Source organism: Astyanax mexicanus, chromosome 1 (assembly GCF_023375975.1).
Source record: "Astyanax mexicanus isolate ESR-SI-001 chromosome 1, AstMex3_surface, whole genome shotgun sequence".
NCBI lineage: Eukaryota > Metazoa > Chordata > Actinopteri > Characiformes > Acestrorhamphidae > Astyanax > Astyanax mexicanus.
In genome coordinates this window covers 47740866-47762871 of record NC_064408.1, presented here as the reverse complement: position 1 = coordinate 47762871, position 22006 = coordinate 47740866, and the positions used below count along the sequence as shown (strand labels likewise).

The window sequence follows — 22006 nt, the reverse complement described above, 5'->3', positions numbered from 1 at the left end:
TAGGTCCAACCAAAAGTGCTCTCTGTCCGGATCTACTGAACCATGGTCTGGGTCTTCCATGGTCTGCAGTGAGAAAACACTTTTGTAAATGGTTCCAACTTTCAGACTAATTTGACTGTTTGTCATAAAACAGAAATAAAGGAATTTGAGGATAATCTTTTACACTCATTTTTCTGTGGGGTGCAACTGTACAAGGAGCAAACCAGACCAAATATATTCAATTTTAAAAAGATATGAAACTTGGTCAAGACTTTTAGGTGTGAAAACAAAAAAAAGAAATTTGTTGTTTGGTCGTTCCCTCGTCAGTTGGGTCATGATAAAATTAGCTGTTAGGTGTCAGATCATCGTGTTTGGGTAATATTTTGCTGATTGGATAATAAACTTAGCTGTTAGGTGTCAGATCTTTATGTTTGGATTAAACGTTGCTGATGATATCATAAACTTTGTTGTTAGTTGTTGGATCTTTATGTTTGGGTTAAATGTTGCTGATCAGATCATAAATATCCACAACCTCCTAGCTGTAAATTGGAGGAAGTTACCAGTCTGGTGTAGGTGTGTGAGCAGGACAGCAGAGTATAGGAAATGGGAATAGGCTCTATGTGTGACTCAAGATGTTAGGTGTAGCATTTATGTATTATGTTACCTAGATCAACATCACTTCATATCATTATTCACATCAACACTAGATGCTTTTATGTCAGTTCATATGGTTGTATATGTAGAGATCAGCTCCAGACCTAAAGAATTACAGCTCTGGAAAAAATTAAGAGACCAGTTTCTCTGATTTTGCTATTTATAGGTATATGTTTGAGTAAAATTAACATTGTTGTTTTATTCTATAAACTACAGACAACATTTCTCCCAAATTTATAATACAAATATTGTCATTTAAAGCATTCATTTGCAGAAAATGAGAAATGTCTTAATAACATAAAGATGCAGAGCTTAGACCTTATATAAAGTTCAGAAATCAATATTTGGTGGAATAACCCTGGTTTTTAATCACAGTTTTCATGCATCTTGGCATGTTCTCCTCCACCAGTCTTACACACTGCTTTTGGATAACTTTATGCCACTCCTGGTGCAACAATTCAAGCAATTCAAAACAAAATTCTTCCTCTTGATTATATTCCAGAGGTTTTCCATTTGGTGAATTAAAGGAACTCTTCACATTTAAGTGGTCTCTTATTTTTTTCCAGAGCTGTAGTTCTGAGAGCTGGGTGTTGGAGCAGGTTGAGGCTCCATACCGCGGGCTGACTGGAGAGGGCAGGATTCAGAGGAGCTCAACTTCCTGGAAGTACAGCAGTCAGTCAGTCTGTACTGCGCCGGAGGAAAAGAAAAATACACATAAAATAATAATAACAACACACGCGCTCCATGGAGGAGACACGCTAAAAGTTCTCCACCGCTTCTGTAATGGGCCGAAGGCCTTGGTCGCGTGAAACGGACACTTAAGGTGGTCTAAATCGCCCTGAAATGTTAAGAGGTTTGGAGGCGGTGGTGAGGAGCCTGGGCGCCGGTGTGGAGTGAGCGCTGCGCGGCCGAGAGCTGCTCCTCCCTCCCCTGTGCGGCCCGGCGGAGCGCGGCTTAGCTTAGCTTAGCTTAGCCTAGCCTAGCTGAACTAGCTTAGCAAGCGCTAGTTCAGCTGCGGATCGCAGTCTTGAGTTTTGTTGTTGCCAGTTTGAGCTCGTTTTTTGTGTTGTGTTGTTTTCTGAGCTAACCTTCAGACTCCGCTGAATTTAGGAGGAGAAGTTTAGCTAGATAACGCTATGTACTGCCGACCCTGTCCTTCAGACTCGGGTTTGTTTAAAAGCCGCCTGTCCCGCTTCTCTCGGGCCAGTGTTGCATTCAGATAGACGGGTTAGCGCTAGCTTAGCTTAGCTATCGTTTTGGGGCTGCTGGTCTGGGAGCTAGAAGTTTTTAAAGTGGTGAAATTCCTGTGAAGCTCGCGGTGTAATGCGGGGCTCGTTAGGAGAACCAGTCCCTCTGCTTGTGGTTGAATAGCAGAGGTCCTTCACTGTAACCGCTGAATGTGTTTAGGCTCCAGAATCGCCATTCTTTGTTCGGTTTTGTGTTTTTAATGGTCGCTGTTAGCCGGTTAGCTGGCTAGCAATGTCTGTCCCCTCCGCCGAGATGCTTGAGACACCACCTGGATATCCGTTTGAGGAGATAGATTATGCTGATATCGAAGTGGAAGAGGTAACTAAACCTGTCCCTGTATCTCTCTTTAGCTTTATTAAAGATAATTAGTGAGTGGGGTTTCATATTCATGTGCAGAATTCAGTAAAACACGCCGGTTTGTCACAGTTGTTCAGCTGTTTCTAGCACACACCTCAGCAGTACACCTGGCTAAGGTTAGGCTAGGTTAGCTTACGTTATCTAGCTACTCTACCTAAAAACCGGTTTTATTTTAATTAGATATTTTTCACAGAAAAATCTTAAGCAAGACTTTTCACTAGATAAACTTTCAGTGCAGTTTTTACTTTAACGTTACAGTACACATGCTGATTTATACCTTATTTAAACATAGCACGCAAATTTGCTAAGGGCATTTGTGTTTGGTAGATTATTTCTTTAACAGTGATTCTTGTCAATTAATTTCCCTTTTAAATGATTTCACATGTGTACCTAATGAACATGCTTTTAATGGATGAGCAGATTAAACCTGAGTTTTTGGTTTGTGCCCATGAAAACTTTGCCAAATCTTCTTAGCTTATGCTGTTGCTATGGAAATTTGTTTTGAGCTTCTAGTACCCCCACATGATTGGCACCTGATTGGCAGCACCTGTGAGTAGGCATGCAATGATTAGTCAATATAATCGAGAAGTTGAATCAGAATAGTCGTTGTCGACTAATCATCAATTTGTCCACTACACAAAGTACTGGGGACAGAAGCACAACGGGAGAGGGGTCAAAATCAACTCAACCTGCATCTCCAAAAGTGCACAAACACAACAGTTAACCTATTTCCACATGTAAAGGACAATGTTCTGGACATTTGAAGGGCATTAAAATGCCACATCCAGTTGTTTACCCACAGCAAAGAATTGGCATGCCATGTTTGAATGAGCTGGATAGTCTACATAGGGCAGCTTCAAGCTGTTGTTCCTAGTTGTTCCAAAACCTAGTTGTGGAACCCTTGTAAAAGTATCTTCAAATTGAAGGCCAGGTTACATATAACGGTGAATGTTAGAGGCTGTGAAGGGGGCATCACATGAAGGTAAATTTGCTCTTAAGCAGAGAGCATTTCAAGAAAACATTATGGGCACAAGCCACATACTAAGCTCTGCTGCGCATCTCACAATTACAAATGTTGCTTTATTTACAGTAAGAATTAACTGGGTTTTCTTTGTATAAGATCTATTGCCAATAAACATTGTTACAACAAAGAAATAATATACCAAACACACAGGTTTTCAGCGTCTATGTACAGATGTTAAACCTCACATTGCTAGCTAAGATTGCCCAGTAAACCTACATGGATCCTTCATACGAAGCAAATGTCTCATTTTCAGGTGGTGGGCAGAGGAGCGTTTGGTGTCGTCTGCAAGGCCAAATGGAAGGGCAAAGATGTGGCTATCAAGACCATAGAGAGTGAATCTGAAAGAACTGCCTTTATAGTGGAGGTACAGTGAAATCAAGTTTTACTTAATTCATCACACAAACAGTCCTACACCCAGGGGCGATTCCAGGATCAAATCAACCCAGTCCTTTCATTTTTACTTTCTCTTTAAACAGTTTTTTAGAAGATAAGAAGATAAAATTGTGTTCATTCTCTCACTCGAATTTAAACAATGGCTGATTGGTAGGCTGCAGCTTAACCTAATAAATTAAAAGTGCCAGACAGTGACAGCATAAAGAGTGATGCTTGATGGTGAGTGTGAGCAGGCTTAGCACACAGGAGGACAGAGAAAAAGTGAACTATACTTTTTGTGTAGTGAGTAGAGACTGCTGCATTTTTATTCTTAAAATACAGTTTTAACAATTTTGAACCTTTTACTTTCATTTTAGAACTAGTTTGAACTAGTTACACCCATGCTCTTTGTAGGTTAGGCTTAATCATTAGAGATTGATGATCAGTTAGTCCAACTTGTGTAGAAGGCTAGACATCTGCCAAGCACTGTGCCCAGTTGTCCACCTACACAGCAGGTTGATGGTTTTCTCAATTTGACTTAAGAAGGGCTTGATTCTTAGCCAATAGTGTGACTCAGCTGCAGCACAACTCTACTCTGTGCAGGTAGACAACAGGAACTGACTCTGATTCACAGTGTAACTCTTTCTTTTTCATCTCCAGCTTCGTCAGTTGTCTCGAGTAAATCATCCCAACATTGTGAAGCTGTATGGCTCCTGTGACAATCCTGTAAGTGCCTCAGTTTAAGCAATTCTGCATCACTTTGTTTGCACCCATCAATTTGTATAACTGTATAATCTGATTTGAACATTGCAGTGTTACACTATGTTTTACTAAGCAAATTTCATACATAAAGCCTATATCATTAGCTTATCTAAACATATGTCATATGTAATGACTGCTCTGATCAGACAAAAATGGAAAGCAAATGAGATGTAGCTGTTAAAACCAAAACATCTGCCTGTGTTGGATTCAGTCTTTATTTTGGGGGGTGGGTGATATGCCCAAAAAACAATACTAAAGTAATAATAGCTTTTTGACAAATGTAATGTAATGGACTAGTAGTGACAAATTTCAAGAACCTCAAAAAGCTTAGTTATACAGTTAATCAGTGTTTGTAAGTGTTTCTGATCATCATATTGCCCACCTCTAGCTCAGTTTTTTAACCACTGTTTTCTTGTCTGTAGGTATGTCTGGTTATGGAATATGCAGAAGGGGGTTCTTTGTATAATGGTAAGTTGGCTTTAAGTATTTTTACCTCAGGCTGAGATTAAAAATGTTTCTAAACTTGGACAAAAAAATTAAACTGTGAAATTTGCTGTGATTTAGTTTGATTACTTTACTTAGATTGAGCATCTAGAAGTCGGCTTTCGTACTCAAGCTGCCTCACACAAAAAAAAAAAAAAAATTACAGCTCACAGCAGCACTCTGCACTGCACATTTTTTTCTACTTAAATTAGTTCTGTATTAATAGCTATAGATATTGGTATCCCTTCTGTAATAGATTAGTTTTAGGTCTCTGTACTACTTGTGTTGCACTTGGTTTCCCTTCACAAAGATGAAAAAAAGTTTCCATCCACTACAGTTATGTGAAAATATAATTTACTAGTTATGTAAAGATACTATGTGCTGGACGATCTACTGGTCTACTGGTTTAGGAGCAGCATCAAAACATATTTTTAAGGCTGTGTTGTTTGCAGTTCAGAAATGTGAAGCAAGTCAAACAGTGGCTCAACTAATAAGCACTGACATCTCAGTGCCACCCTGGCACTGTCCACCACACATATGAGAGCGCAAACTCTGGTAAAGCAGAGTGCAGAGCTGTTCATCAGACAAACTTTGGATTTGAGCTGTGTTTTGTAATTAGGTCATTCATAGTAGAGCTTAGAATCTCTGTCCAACCAGAGATTTCCCACCACTTTTCTGGAGTCAGATTCTGTTTTTTTTATTATTATTATTATTTATTTATTTATTTTTTTATATGTGTTATAAACCTATGATAATCACAATATAGTATACAAACAAAATAATTAATAATAAAAATTTGCACAAGTTAGAATGTTATAATGCAGGTCTGGAACTGCAGTGAGCACTGCGCATAGCCTTATTGCTGTGTCATGTGTAAGACTATGTTTAAAAAAAAATGATGGGGAGAGACGGGGAGATCTTTTATTTAAGAAAAGTTTTTCTTAACACGTCTATGCTTCTTCAGTGTCGCAATGGTAATTAACATCATTCTGAACAGATTTCGCTCATTTAAACCACCCGAAAATGATTTAAAAAAAAAACTCAGTTTTAACGCTCTCCTTACTAATAAAATGTCTTGTTTAAATTGGGCTCTGGCTCACAAAACAGCTTATGGGTCGGGCTCTGGTCGGGCTGGATATTTTTTGGGCCCACTCTAAGCTCTAATTCATAGGGCCAGTTGTCTCGGAGTAGTAGGAAAGTCCACATTGCTGTTTACAGACTGGACACCCTGATCTGGTCTCCTCAAGGTTTTATAATACAAAAACTGGCATACAGCGTGTGGCTAAACTGTGCTCCAGTGTCTTTAATAAGTCTGTTTTTTGATGTGGGAATTGTGCTCCTAAATTTGGAAGGTGCTAGGAAGGCAGTTTAGTGATAATGAAGATTAGTCACAAGTGCTGCAGTACCTAGTGTGCTGTGGAAGAGGATTCAGGACTTGATGTTCATTAACCCAATCACAAGGGTACTTGCTAACTAATAAAAACGTGTATTAGAGGAATATATTAGAGCCACCCCTACCAGTTTTGTGCTACTGATTTTAGTATCCAATATTAAGAAGGTACTAAAGTTTACAGTGGCATTTACAAGTTTTTAAACAGTAGTCATATGACTAGAAGATTTATATAAACAGTAGTCATGTGACTAGAATATTAACCAATCACCAAAAGGAATACAGATACATCAGAAGGAGTCATCAGAAGAAAAAGCAGCATCAGAAGTTACCAAAGGATCATCTAAAACAAGCCTGTTGCATTTTGAAAACACACCCTGAAGACTGATTAGTTTGAAAGAGATATTTGTTGACCACAATGAACATTTGAAAAAAACCTTTTAGATTGTACTTGCCAGAGGGATGTGTCACTAAGTACCGGCCATGCATGATGCCTAGATTCTTCCCCTTATAATAAAACTGTAAAAGATGGAAATAATGTAATCTGTTAAGTTTTAACTGGTTGCTAATTAATTGCTGTCGTATCCCAGGTGGTTACTGATGGTGTTGCTAAGTATTAAATGATGCTATGTGGTTGCTAGGCTGTTGTTTTTTGTGTCCCAGATGATTGACAGTAATGGTCGGCACCCAACTTCTCCATGCATCCGCTCACTTAATTTTAGATCAGTTGCAAGTACAATTTTGAAAACAAGAATATTTTTGTTTCTTTTTTCCATTTCCATTTTTTTATATATATTTATACTGAAAGTATGTTTTACTTTGCACAAGAAAAAAATATTAACCCAAAGGTCCCTTAGCAATACCACTTTATCCCCAGTGGGAGCTACAGTCCAACTTCAAACCCACTGGTATATAGTATTACCTAGTGTACAAAGTGTCAGAAATATAATATAACATAGTTGTGTTATTGTATGATTGCCCTGTTGACTGTTCCCTCTATTCCACAGTGTTGCATGGTGCGGAGCCCCTCCCCCACTACACAGCATCCCACGCCATGAGCTGGTGCCTGCAGTGTGCGCAAGGTGTCTCCTATCTCCACGGCATGAAACCAAAGGCTCTCATCCACAGAGACCTCAAGCCCCCCAAGTACGCACTCGACCATCTCCTTTCCTCACATGCACTCACCCTCTAAGCCTGCTAATGCTACCACTTTCTGCCAGAACATCTCAAGTATGCCCTTCACAGTTCTTCTCTCATGTGCATATTCATACTCCTTCACTCAGAGACCCCTCATGCCATCTAGGAATGCTCTTCTGTCCCAGAGTCTATCTATATAACTTCTTCCTTATCATTTCCCTTTTTTTTCCCTCTGCTTCATCTGCTGTATCGTTTAAACGTACTACTATATTTTAATTTAGCCCATCAAACGAGTGTGTCTTATCTGTCACAGTGTCTGTAATGCTAATGATGGCTGAAGCTGTCTGTCTGCTGTCTGTTTCAAATACACACTATTCTCTCTCTCACTCTCTGAAATGCATATTCATATGCAGTGTAGATAGAACATATTATTTCCCTGTGGTTTTAAAAATGGATAAAGAAATGTGAACTTTTAAGGGGGTTCAGATAAAGCTAAGCAATATACATAAAAGACTTGAAAATTTGCGTAAGAAGATTAGCATCAGTTTGGCAGTGTCTAACCTAGTATATTAGGTATGTACAATATGTAAAATGTATAACAAAATTATATTGGTATCAGAGGACATAGCTCATATTTCAAACCAACCTTTGCTGATGTATTTATTATATGCTGAAAAAGGACCAAGCGATGTTGGCCTCACTACTACAGTTGGCAAACACTGACCATGCTACTTTAAAGTTCAGCCTTGATATGTGATTGCTGTGTGAATTGTTCTTTATTTTGGAGCAGGACATGCTAGGCTACTATTTTCTATTGGAATTGGACTGTGACTAATCTTATCTCATGCTAAACATATCCCAAAATCTGTGCATGAACAATCTTGAAACTATTTATTAAACCTGCACGGATGTTTCTTTATTTAACATTTAAGCTAAATTTGGAATGATATATCTATAATCAGTTGTACGTGGTTTGCAACTATTTTTATAGTAACTATTTATGATATTTTGTGTGTAAAAAAAAAAAAAATAATAAAACAATTCATATAACATTCTAAACCGCATTGATTGATTTATTTGCATAAATAAGGAGTTCGTTTATGGTGTTTTGGGCATGTATTTAAGAAGACGAGATTAGTAACAAACTAATGAGAGGAATTAGTGCCAAATTGAAAAGCAAATGCTACCGTGGAAAAAAGTAAATGCAATCCACAAAATGCATTGCTTTTCTTTACAAACATGCAGAATATGTGTCAAAATGAAATGCAAAACCACTATTACATTACATTTTACTGCAATTGATCTCTTTTTTGAAAAACAATACGCAATCATTTATATATTTTTTTAAACCAAATGCTGAATTTGTGTCAGAATTGTACACAAACCTTCTTAAAGGTCAAGCAGCTCAACTTCATAGTATTCCACTGTGTGGTGCTGCGAAAGTTTAAAAGCAAATCACAATGCACAGGATGGCATTTCATCTAGGAGTCGCACTGTATTTGTGCCAAAATTAAATGTTATTATTATCCAATCAGAACCCAATACTGAAATGGGGGTGGGGCTGAGAAACCCCATGAGAGCATTTTTCCAAGGTAGTGTTTGCTTTTCAATTTAGCACTAATTCCTCTCCACAACAAACAGTATCTTATCATATTTATAACAATATTTAAACATTTCCCATGGATGAATGATATTATCAAGATTGTGAATTTAAATGTGTAGTTGTATATATTTTTGCAGTGAGTGTCTGGCAGGGCTTGTGGTGTGTTGTCTGGTTGTGGCTGGTTATTTATGGGGTGTGCGATTGGAAAGCTTCTGGCATCAGTGCGACTGACCAGCTGCTTCCCCTCTCGCAGCCATGACCTGCAGGGCCAGCGAACAACTGGGTCATCACTATACACATCCCACATATCAACATCACTAATGTTCATAGCTTTCTGCTATTCCTTTAGACTGTTGTGACGTGTTCTAATGTAGGGTCTTTATATGGCTTTCTTTACTAGCTAAAAAAAGTGCATTTTCCTAAAGAAACATAGAATTGGTTATGAAGTTATAAAGTGGCCTTGTGCAGGTATTTGCTAGGCCATATTCCAAGCGGTTGGTTTAGTGTTTATGGCTGTTGGTAAGTGGTTGCTATGATGTTGCTGAATGGTTGGCGTGTTTGCTAAGGTGTTGAAGGTTATTGCAGTGGTTTTCTATGTGGTTAATGGCGTGTTTTGCTATCCCTGGTGGTTGCTAGGTGCTTCTTGTGGTGTTCCAGGTGGTTGCTGATGGTGTTGCTAAGTGCTTGCTAGGACATTGATTGGTGATTGCTAGGCACTTGTCATTTTATCCCAGGATGATTGGAATGGGGTTGCTAGATAATTGTTGCTAGGTGATTATGGTATTTTATTTAGTTGCCTTGACCCTGCTTTGTGGTTTCTAGTTGTTATGGTATTCCAGATGGCCAGTGGTGTATCAGGTGGATTCTCAGGGGTTGTCAAGTGGTTACTGTGTTGCATCATGTTTATTGGTGTTTATATTATTGTTACATGTGAAAGTTTCCAAACATGTATTCATTCTTGAGGGGGAAAGACTCCTCAACAATTCATTGCTACACAAAAGCTGTGCATCTGATCAAAAAGCTGTATACAAGAACACATCACACAACTTTTTTAGTTGTTATTTTAGCTCTCTTTTATATGCATTGTTGTTCCTGCCTCTCTTTCTCTTTCTGCAAATGATTTTGGGTTTTTTTAGGCTTTGAGTTGTGTTCATTGGCTTTCAGAAAGCAGGTCTCTCCTCCATTTGTACAAAAATTATATGAAAATAATACTAAATTGAAGAAATTAAAGCTTGTGGTCACTCAGTGGTATGATACATTTTAATGGAGTTTACCGGCTATAAGCTGCCACTATAAGTGTTGGCTGAGCAAATGTTGGTTGATCAGTTTCCGTACAAATGTCCAGGTAATCATTGTGGTTTTGTCCCCTGTGTCATTCCACAGTCTTCTGTTGGTCGCTGGAGGCACCGTTCTGAAGATCTGTGACTTTGGAACAGCGTGCGATATCCAGACGCACATGACCAACAACAAAGGCAGCGCGGCATGGATGGCTCCAGAAGTGTTTGAAGGCGAGTATGAGGAGCAATCAGCTAATCAGGAAAGAGTTACCCTGAAGCACTAGAGTCCAGAGAGTATTCTAGTGTGGTAGAACGCTTCTAACCTTCTCTGAAAGACTGACAAAATTTATGACATCTCTTCCAAAAACCTTGGGGGTTTGGTTTTAAAAGTCTGATTTCAGCATAAAGCATTACAATATTTAATATAGGACAATGTTTTCCCAAGTTAAATGACTAAAGAACTAGTTGTGAACCTGTGAACACATTTTTTATGTATGATTTTATGTAAAATAAGAGACAGTTTGTGTTTGTGGCACCCTATAGTTGGAAATGTCTCTTTTTTAACAACAATTTTATTAGTCTGTAGTATAAATGGCGCAAAACCCATTTTCTTGCACATAACTTGTTGGCTGTTGAGAAATTGTAGAATGCCCATTTATCAATGTGAAGAAATTAGGAGTCTTGCACAAGGATAGATAAGATACATTAACTCTCAAATGGTTTGAAAGGGCATTTTCTGTTTCTAAAACAAATTAAAACACTTATTTTATTTGTGGAAAAAATTGCAGTTGGTGTGAATATGCCTTAAAACACCACACACTTTAAAATTATTTTCAACAGTCAGATTTTTAATCTCTGTTTATAATGTTATGGCAGATCATAATATACCCATACTATAAACGGATGAAAGGTCAATTACAGTCCAGCTTTGTTTGCAACCCCTGTTGCAGTCGCGGTTGCAATAACTGATGTACTTGATTTCCATGAAGGGCACTGAAAACTGCTGAGCCACGAGGGGGTCCGTGAGGAGTGGGTCATTATCTTGTTTGTTAAGGGAGGAGCAGAAACTGATGTGCTATTAGAACGCTCCTCATTAAACGAGAAATGCCAACACTGTTCATTTGCTTTACTGATAAACAAATTAGCAGAGGACCACAGCGAGGCGGTGTTAAAAGCATATGTGTGATGGGTGATGTAATTGAGGGATAATAAGCGGGGTAATTAAGCCTCTCCAGGGTAGCACACAAGGAAATTGCCTCCAGGTTTTCCCTTTTGCCGTTTGAATAGGCAGGAGATAAAGGTGGTTACGCTGAGGATCATCAGAAATGTGCTCAATGAAAAGAACTTTTATCTGTCTCCTTTCTCTCGCACTTAATACTTTTTCATCTTTCTACCTTCACAGTGTGTTGGTCTGTCTTTGATGCTCTTGTCTGAACTTTTTACCATTTGTACACTCTCCTACTTCTTGTTCTATAGATACCTTTGATCCTTGTACTTTCTTTTGTTACTAAGTGTGTGTTTGTGTGTGTGTGTGCTCTGTAGGCAGTAACTATAGTGAGAAGTGTGACGTGTTCAGCTGGGGCATTATTCTTTGGGAGGTGATCACGCGCAGAAAGCCCTTTGATGAGATTGGAGGACCTGCCTTTAGGATCATGTGGGCTGTTCATCGTGGTAAGTTTCCTCACCTACAAAAATGCTAATCAAAGTGTTTAATACACAATTAGGACATAGGTTAAATATACAGTGACAAGTAAAAGTATGTGAATCATTTGGAATTTCATGGTTTTATGCATACATATGCCACAAAATGTGATCTGATCTTCATCCAAGTCAAGGGTATTGACAAATATAATGTGCCTAAAATAATGACGTTAAATTAACGTTTTCATTAAGAACGATCAATTAAAGGTTCATAGTGCTAGTGGGAAGTTATGTCATACCATGTGTGATTGACCTCATTGACCAATTAGAGTCAAGTGTTGGCATACTTGGAGTCTTGCTAGTTTGGAGGTGTGGACATGGATACTTTGACTTATAAAAACACCAACCTTTTGAGTTTGCTCCACACAAAAAGGATGCCTTGCCAAAAACAGCTTTTAGAAGATCTACGATCAAAAAATAATTCCCGTGTTAATTTACAGTTATATAAGAAATAAAAATCAGGAATTGCTCATATTAGTGATATTAGTGACGGAAAATTGAGACACACTAAACAAGTCACTAAGAAATGTTGAAGGATAGATTATTTATGTCTTAAAAAAATATGCACGTTAGTCTGTGGGAGGCGCCGGTAACCAAGGTAAGGCTGATTAACACTTAAGAAATTAGTAGCGTTTTCGAATATTTTAGATAAAGATACAATGTCTATGTAAAGATGTAAAATTGTGATTACTCCGTTTTTCAAAATCACATCAAAACTGTAATTTGAATTAACTGAATTAATCATGAAAGTTGCCAAGCACTAGCTCATATATTTAAAGAATATCGAGGTACTTTTTTTTTTATAACAGTATTGTCTAGCCCTACTAGTAAGTACTAGTATTAAATGTCTTGATATAAAATAACTATGCCCAATGAATTACAGGTGGACATGTCGATCTCATTTTCTAACTTAAATTACACAAGTAATATGTTGTGGCATCATTTTGTCTGACTTTGTGTTCAGGAACTCGCCCCCCACTCATTAAGAACCTGCCCAAGCCTATAGAGAGTCTGATGACACGTTGCTGGTCCAAAGACCCCTCCCAGCGGCCCTCCATGGAGGAGATAGTGAAGATCATGATGCATCTCATGAAGGTAATAGTAACAGTTTATTTGTGTTGTCATTCTCACGAGGTTAATTCATTTTACACAGAAACACAGACACTAAATGTAGTAAGGCTATAAAGGTCAGACACTGAAAACCAAATAATCTAGAGCACACTTACATCAAATAATAACAAAGATCATCATAATAGGGAATGCAGACCACGAGGCAACAAATTGTTTACTAGATGTTATAAAGTGGATGCTTGAGAGTAATTGCAGCATGCCAACCTCTCTCATATGTGCTTTGTACTCAATTTTCTCCCTTTCAATCTCTATGCAGTATTTTCCTGGATCAGAGGAGCCACTGCAGTATCCGTATCAGTATTCAGATGAAGGCCAGAGTAACTCTGCCACCAGCACAGGTACGCTCCAACACAGGGTCAAGGGATGATTAGTATGTGTACTCTTCAGTGGTAAATGTAATCAGATCTACTGCTCGAAAATTAAAGTTAGTGTACTGGATGTGTGTCTCTAGAGCTACTTTATACACAGCCTCAGTTTGCCCCACAGCAGCACAGTCAATGTCATACCCCACACTCTAAAATGCAGGCCTCATTGTTAGCTCTGGTTTTATTGGTAAGTTATGCAGTGAAGCAGTGTAGCATAAACCCAGTTGATTTAGGAATCTGGTGTGTTGAAACACTTTTACTACAACCTGTTATCTGGACCAGGCTCCATTGTGGATTACACCAGCACTGGCAACAGGAATGATGGCAGCATGGATCACAGCACGTCCGCCGGCAGCAACGACACCATCAAGACCATGGAGACTAAGTTTCCACCCTTCAAACCAAAGGTAGCACACCTGCCAGTTTCACTTTTGTGTGAAACCATGTATATGAGCTCTGGGCAAACAAATGAGACTTTCAGGATGTGTGTATTTATGCTCAACGTGTGTGATTTTTTAAAATTTATTTTTAAGGCTGACCCAGTGAGGCCTGGCCTCCCTCTCTCCAGAGGGGGCAGTGTTGAGAGCCTGTCAGGCAGAACGCACTGCCTGGCCTCCTCCGACAGCAAACGAATGAGTGCAGACCTCTCTGAACTCGAGGTCAAGACACCCTTTTCAACAGGTAATGCACATGTATGCACACACCAGGTTAACATGGTTCCTGGTAGAAAATCTTGTCTGTCTGTCTACTTTTTCCTAGCAAAATGAAGCATTATCTTTTTAAAAAGAGATTTTAAAAACAAAGCACCAAGTGAACTGTGATCATTAGTTAGCATTTTAATTGTTCCACAAATCCATATTTTCCACAAATCCATCCCAGCCTTTTCTTATCTTTTGATCGGTCATAATTTTATTTATCATTGCTGAATAATTGCAAATGAAAAATTATGATCATTAAACTTATTGAACTTTTTTTTTTTATTATGCTTACCTCAATCTTGATTTACCAGCACTCAGTAATCTGCAGTTCAGTAAGTACAGCAAAATAATACCAATATTTTTTAGCCTGATCTTTATCTTTTGAATCTATAGCATGCAGTCAGTTACCATGGGTGGTCATTTTTAGCAGTTTTTTTTACATCTTTTGATGATATTAAAAAACAGCAAACACTTGGAAACCTTGCAAACTCACTTTTAACAGAACTAGGAATACAAATATTGGTATATTCTTTTTTTTTTTTTTTTTTTTTTTTTCCTTTTTCTTTTGTGACAAGAGTGTGTTGTTTGCCTAAACATTCCATTTCTTATTTGAGTAGAAATACCCACATACTTGCTACACCACATGCTGGGTCACTCTACTACTTTTAAAGTTTCTTTAAAAAATTGGGTTTGGAAATTCCCAAGGATCCTGAGTTAAAACAACTGGGTCTACAGATCAATGTGAACTAGAATGTGACGATAAAAACAAAGGAAGAAATTAGACATGTCATATTACTAAGCTACACGCTTCACTTTTTCAGTGGTTACTAGTTACCTAATTTAAACATTTTTGGGGTTTTGAAAGCACTGAACAATTAATGATCTATTTGTCAGGTTGTCAGTAGCATCTGTAAATCTCTAATGATCAGGTTCGAGTTGCTTTGTTATAAGGAAAACTTTTTATGAAGGCAACTGCAGTAGAGCTGCAACAATTAGTCAATATAAACATCAATATAGTCCGATATAAGCTCCAAATGTTCATTTTCGACTGTTCGTTAGTTTGCAGCACTACACAAAGTAATGGGGAGACGCACAGTTTACACTTTACTCTGCCTGTGTCTTCAAAAGGGCCCAAACACAACAGATTACATATTTCCTCACTAAATTTCTGCACCTTCCACATTTAAAGGGCAATGTTTTGGACATTTGAAGGACATTTAAATCCCATGTTTAGCTGTTTCTATTGATTTAAAGCGAAGACAGAAAAAGCTAGAAACAGGAGCCGTACCCACAGCAAGCCGAGATGGAGGACATGGCAGAAATAATCGTTTACTAATCGAAAAAATAATCCTCAGATTAGTCGACTACCTAAATAATCATTAGTTGCAGCCTTAAACTGCAGCAGATTTGTGAGATCAAGTACTGCAGTAAATAATTTAAAAATCAAAAACCCTATTCCAAAAATTGTAATGCTCAAATTATTTAAACAGTGATCAAAGTGCTCTTCACCCCACCCTTGTTCTGAACATTTTGATTACCAAGGCTTAGGCCGGGAAGCTAGCATGACCTGAGTGGTTTTAGTGGTTTGGAATAAGAGATGCCAGGCCTGCAGGCTTTTTCTGCCCTCAGTTCTGCTCCAGCACTGCTCTCATAGGCTCCAACAGCAGTCTGTCTGCCCCTTCCGCTGGCAGTGCATGTGTGAATGCGGGTGTTTGCATCTGTGCGATCGTGAGTCTGCGTCTCGCATGTACATATTGCGTGTCTTGCATGTGTGTTCGTATCGTGATGTCTTGACTGTGCAAGTGCAGACAAGAGCATCCTGCCTTTTTTGTCTGTGTGTGAATGTGTGTGTGTGTGTGTGTGTGAGAGAAAGCGTCGATGTGAGTACAGTCTGCATGTCTGTGTATGCAGCTCTATGTGTGTGTATGTGTTTTTGCAGCACGGCCGCAGTATAAACGAGGCCACCGCAAAACGGCATCGTACGGCACCATTCTGGACATACCCAAGATCGTCGTCACAGGTACCGGAATGGAGCGGCCCGGTCAGGCCATGCTGGGCTGAGCCCCCCCCTGTGCTGGCTGGCTGGCTGGCTGGCTGGCTGGCTGGCTGGCTAGCTACTGCTACTACTACTACTGCTGCTGACTGTTTCTGTCTGCCCCCATGCTCAGCCAATCCGAGCAGGGCAACCTGTAGCTACGGCATGCACCCCACAGTGGCTGTCACTCCAGGATCTAGCTCAGCGTAAAACCCTGCACAGGCAGCAGCTTTGCACATTTAAAGCGATAGTTTCCTGAGGAAAAAAAAAAAAACCTTGCCCTAAATATTTTTGTAGCCTGTTATTTAAATCTAAACTATAAGACAAACAATAAAAGGCAAATAAACCCTGTAAAATTTGCCTGATTTAGCAAACATCTGCATCAGGCCAGATTTCCCAGTATTAATTAAAAGTGTAACAATGCATTGGATAATTGCGATATAGCATTGAAAAAAAAAACACAACCTACCTCACAGCTCTTAATAGATTAACACATTACAAAAAAAACATGAATACTGTCTTTATTCGTGCATACATGAATACTGACTGTAAGGGTTTTTTTTTCTTGATCTATCGCTTTAAATCAAGCATCCCCAACAGCTTGCCACATTTTCAAGCAATCCTACTAAATTGCCTTGAAAGAAGTTGCAACATAGTCAATGTATAAAGCTGGCATTCACAGTATATGGATATTATCAATTGCATGTATTAAATATCTAGGATCAATGATCATTGTTCTAAAAGCATCTGTGCAGAGTTTTACACATGAAGTCATGGAGCTACACCCACTGGTTCTCTTTTTTCCGTGTCTTGTCTGTTTCTCTTGTGTGGCTGTAGTGGGCTGTGGCATATAGAAATGTTTGTTTTACTCCCAGCCTCCTGCATTTCACCTTCCACTTCACCTTATGAAGTCCTGAATGGAGCCGTCGTAGTCATCGCCTCATTGCTCTGTTATAAAGGGAGATCAGGCTGGGTATTAATCAGTCTTTATATGGGTATCTTTAAGGATTATGGCTGCACTCGTTAGCGAGCAGGCTTGAACTCTTAACTTTTCCACAGACTAATTATAAAAATGTGCAAGAAGGGAGAAAATGAGAATGCGTTGGTCTTCATTATTTGTGCTTCTGGAATAATATTCCCAAAGCAGCATACTTATGGGAATTCAAAGAATCAAAGCCATCAGTGAAAACTGCTCTGTTGATCTGCACTCTTGCTCATCTGTTACTTTTTGACTTTTTGAAGGTTCTGGTGTAATTGTGTTTTGGTTTATAGTAGAGTTTAGATTCCCAGAGGTTTCCCACCAATTTTCTCAGGCTCTGTCAGGCGGGCTCCAAAAATGGTCTATGATACAGGCCTACATTTTTTTTAATGCTATGGTGTAATAATCACAATATAGCAAAGTAACAAAATCAAGCAATGATCGTAAAAAAAAAAGTTGAATGTTAAAAAAGAAATGTTATAAAAAAGAATGTTATAATCATGCATATGTAAATAATAGTTCTATGTTTCTTCCATGTTGCACTGTTCATTATCATCCTGAACCGATTTCACTTATTACTCAGAATTGTAGTTAAAAAGGGCAGTTTTATTGCTCAAAAAATGGTTTTAAACTGGGCTCAGGCTCGTAATGACAGTTTATAAAGCAGGTCAGGCTCGGACAGAACATGCTCAGGCTCGGGAAGATTCTGGCAGTAATTTTGGGCCTGATCTAAGCTTTAGCTTAGAACAGTGTGCTTTGGTTCTTGTCACGTAGAGAAACAATATACAGTGCAGTTAATATGTTAACACATATTGAATGGAGCCCTTAATCATTATGTTTGATTTATTTGACTTGGCATGATGTTGGGCCTGGCCGATTGCATGGTATAATCAGATATTGATACTGATGATTTATATTTACAATTATACAATTATATTCACAAGCAACCCAATGATGATACCTGAAAGGTGCTAATCATTGTGTTGAAAAAGTGTCTAAAAATCTTATATCGAAACTAGGGGTGTGCCATATCATATCGTATGCAATAATATTGGCAAAAAAATTATATGGTGTACGACATTATACCCTGAAATATCATGCCATATCTCCCACCCCTAATTATCACATCAGGGTAGTACTTTTTTGCTGTTTTTAGCTAAATTAAAATTCACACTGTTCTTATTTTCCATTATATATCTACTAGAGACAGATGATATCTGTCCACCATCATTTATTTTACTTTAATTTTGGATATATGGAGATATTTGGAGTGCATTATTAGTATCATGACATTCTGGATCATTGACTTCTGTTACAAATTAATGTTACTGATTAATTTCTTGTATTTTTTTTAATCTCAGTTAAGGGTGTGCCATATCATACCGTATGCAATAAGAAAATTTAATATTCATTTTGTTGCAGTAGTGTATTTTTTAAAAATAATTTAGGTTTTTCGTCATATCGCCAAGAGTATTGTTATCGCGAAAATCCCATGAAATATTGTGATATTATTTTAGGGCCATATTGCCCACCCCTAATCAAAACAATGGTGAAATTTCACTAATGTAATTTTTGCTGTGTAATTGACATTAGCTATTAGCATTACAATTAGGATAGATCTGATCACAGAATTGTAGAATTACAGACAAATGATTATTACAGATTCATACTGGCTTCATTGCTAATGAGGTAAAATGTAGTACATACTCAGGTAAATCTAATCCACAGCTAAAATTCTATTTTAACAGCACATTCAGCCTACAGTCTGATCCTTGTATAAAAAAAAACAGTGCTATACAAGTCTGGCAGCACCCCCCCTCCTCACACGTACACATTCATTAACTCTGAAGAAGTCCTTTGATTAATTTATTTCACATTGAAAGGTCATTGCTATTATTATCTCCATTCCTTATAAAATGAAATAAATGGGGACGCAGAAAGATTGTAAAAAGAAAGGGGGGGAGCAGAGGAAAAGGTCGCTCTTACTGAGACGGATTAAATCGTGCCGGTTGCTTAATTTTCTGAATAACACCACTCACCTGAGCATGTGCGCTACTCACCTCACCGTCAGTCAGTTCATTTCTGCTGACAGTTTTACTGTCGTTTATCAAGTCTCACTCCCATCAGTTTCTGTCACTAGTCTGATGTATATGAGAGCTTCAATTTTGCAACAACTGGTAAGAAATCTCTTTTCTGTGTGTTTTTTTTTTTGTTTGTTTCTTTATATTTGTAAATCTGTCTTTTTCTCAGAACTTTATTACTAAAAAGTGGTCATAAAATACTAATATAACAATTAACTGTGAAAGGGTCTGTGTTCTTTTTTTAATGTGAACACTGGAATATAAGCAATGTTTTCTCTTAAGAATAAGAATAATAATATATAAAATGTATTATTTTTAGTTTATAAACTTCTAAAACACACCCTGCTTTCACCAGTATTTTATACTGCTACTGAGATGATGAGTGACATGCTGATACTTTATGTATCCATTGAAAAAAAAATAGAATGGCTTTTTACTAATTTTGAAACCAAATATGTTTCTCTAAATGAAATACATAAATCTTAAGATAATTCTCTCTTTGTTGTTACATCAGAGAAATCCTATCACACCTATAAGCAAGAACATCACTATCAGCACTATCAGCTTAATTTGCTGTTGGTAAATTGTATTAACCCATGCCAAAAGCTTATCCCACATCCAATGACGTGTTGACTATATATCTATGTTTGAATCATTTCAGTGTTTTATTTTGTCATAATTTTATTTATAGTTTGTAGTGAATGAAGCAGAAAGCGGTAGTTACAAAATCTTATTTAAAAGAAGGTGTGTGTGTGTGAGAGAGAGAGAGAGAGAGAGGGGAGGTTAGATTTCATATTGTTGCTCTCATATAAAAATGGTGCATCTTAATTTCTTTTGTTTTTCACTCTTTACCTGAAGGAAACTGACTGTTGTTTTCATTTTAGTATTGTGGTCATGTATTAATGATTAATCAACCAATAGAAATACTCAATAATTACTTAAAATAAAAAATTAAATCATTTTTAACTGACTGATGTCCATTACAATATTCTCCTGTGAAGTTGCCATTTTAGATACAGTTTTTTTTATTTTTATTTACTTTTTTTGGTCTGATTGTGATATGTAATAAGGACGTTAGTACCAATTGAGGTAGAAACATTAGTTACAAAAGTGTCTTTAGGAGTATCTCAGGCTTTGTATTTTGTGGTGTGCGTTTCTTTTTTTTTTTTCTTTTTTTTTCTCCCCTCCACCTGATGGTTCTCTTGTTAGAATAAACCCTTTTTGGTGGCGCGCATTGAAAACACAGCTCCTGTCCAACTCTCTTAATTGTACAAATTTACACATTAAAATTATCTACTGGCAACTGTAGATAATTGCATTTTGATTTGACAGGAGCTGTTTGGTCAATGCAGGCAAAGGAAGCTGCCTGTGTGGTCCTGTTTGCGACCGGTGTGTGTGTGTGTGTGCCTCTTTAGGTGTGTGTGTGTGTTTTTAGTGGCATAGCTCTGTGTGGACTCTGGTCACGTTCAGGCCATGTTTGAGCCCATGCTATTGACATGCCAGCGTGCTGGGAGTTTGGTGTAATTCTGTGCAGCTGTCCCTGTGTCACACACACTCTCACACATGCTGTTACATTCCCCCTCCACAGTCAGTCCAGCCTCGAACCACAAAGCTCACTTCATTTTTTTTTCTCTGTCTCTGTCTTTCTCTCTCTCACTTCAGCCACCTGTGAGCCTCACAGACGTAGGTCAGTCCAGGACCTCCCTGCCATTGGGACTGAGTCAGGCCAGGTAAGACCTTCTGTTGTTTTAGAATATCCTTTTCAAAAGCTGCAGGAAGTAGAGCTTTTGTTTTTACCCTTGGTGGTTACATTTTATCACATTTCTTGTTTGTGTGTTTATTTTTAATAGTTTAAGTTTCTTTTAATAGCATTGTAATATATTATGCACCAGTACAGTATCAAGTGCCAAATACATCCTTTAAATACTTGCACTGTTGCATAAGCAGAATGTGCTGCTTTTTATGTTTACACTCATTGCTTCATGCTTAAAGATGGGTTTGTGAATGCTAATTTACTGTACAAAGTTTGTTTTCTAAAATGTTGTGAAATAGAAATGCATTCAGTATTTTGCTTGTGTGAACACAGACATAGCATATGGTTTCCAAAAAGTTTCAGTTTTCGTCACCAAGGACCATTCAGAGTGAAAGTGGTTATATTATATAATGTATATAAGTTATAAATGTGTCATTTAGCAAGAGTGACCAGATGGGTTATAATACTAATGTCAAACAAACCAGTTTTTGCAGATGTAAAGCAATTATTTAGAATTTACTATGATTAGGCACTTAAACAAAGAACGAAAAATAAACAATGAACAACAAGAGTGATGACTGCAGTAGCAGTCATGGGCAAAACCAAAGAGGAAATCAGTTGCAATCCAAAGTCCAAAATTAAAAAGCAAACATAACCAGAGAACTAAAACAAATGGTTGAGGGTTGAGTTCTAGCAAACAGGAACTAAAAGGGAAAAGTTGGCAATACTTAGCAAAGACAAAAAGATACAAACAAGTGTGTATCCTCACTGTCCAATGAAAAACGAGTATCTCCATTTTTGTCGATTTTTGTTTACTGCATAATTTGAACAGACAAACTTTCTTATACATTGTGCCAAAATTTCTTGAAGAACAGACCAATAGAAATACTTAAAAATTACCTTAAATTAAGGCTTTTTACATTGGTTTCCACTGAAAGCTTAGAAGTTTTTTCTCTCTCATCTAAAGTTGTTGTCGT

The 22006-nt window shown here is 37.8% G+C and overlaps 1 protein-coding gene across 4 annotated transcripts in view; it reads left to right on the top strand.

The window, feature by feature from the left end:
* The first annotated feature begins 1279 nt into the window (after positions 1-1279).
* map3k7 (mitogen-activated protein kinase kinase kinase 7) overlaps positions 1280-22006 on the top strand; it is a 28498-nt gene continuing 7771 nt past the window's right edge. Inside the window, exons 1-14 of one of the 4 annotated variants that reach the window (XM_049479342.1) lie at positions 1280-2199; positions 3516-3626; positions 4295-4360; positions 4819-4864; positions 7277-7415; positions 10393-10521; positions 11833-11957; positions 12952-13082; positions 13375-13456; positions 13766-13890; positions 14017-14164; positions 14493-14513; positions 16121-16201; positions 20939-21006. In XM_049479342.1, the coding sequence (XP_049335299.1) occupies positions 2113-2199; positions 3516-3626; positions 4295-4360; positions 4819-4864; positions 7277-7415; positions 10393-10521; positions 11833-11957; positions 12952-13082; positions 13375-13456; positions 13766-13890; positions 14017-14164; positions 14493-14513; positions 16121-16201; positions 20939-21006 (1359 nt within the window). In that variant the 5' untranslated portion in view covers positions 1280-2112. Of the gene's footprint in view, positions 2200-3515; positions 3627-4294; positions 4361-4818; positions 4865-7276; positions 7416-10392; positions 10522-11828; positions 11958-12951; positions 13083-13374; positions 13457-13765; positions 13891-14016; positions 14165-14492; positions 14514-16120; positions 16202-20938; positions 21007-22006 lie in introns of all 4 variants that reach the window. The other 3 variants (XM_007254916.3, XM_049479347.1, XM_049479348.1) reach the window with 3 other exon arrangements.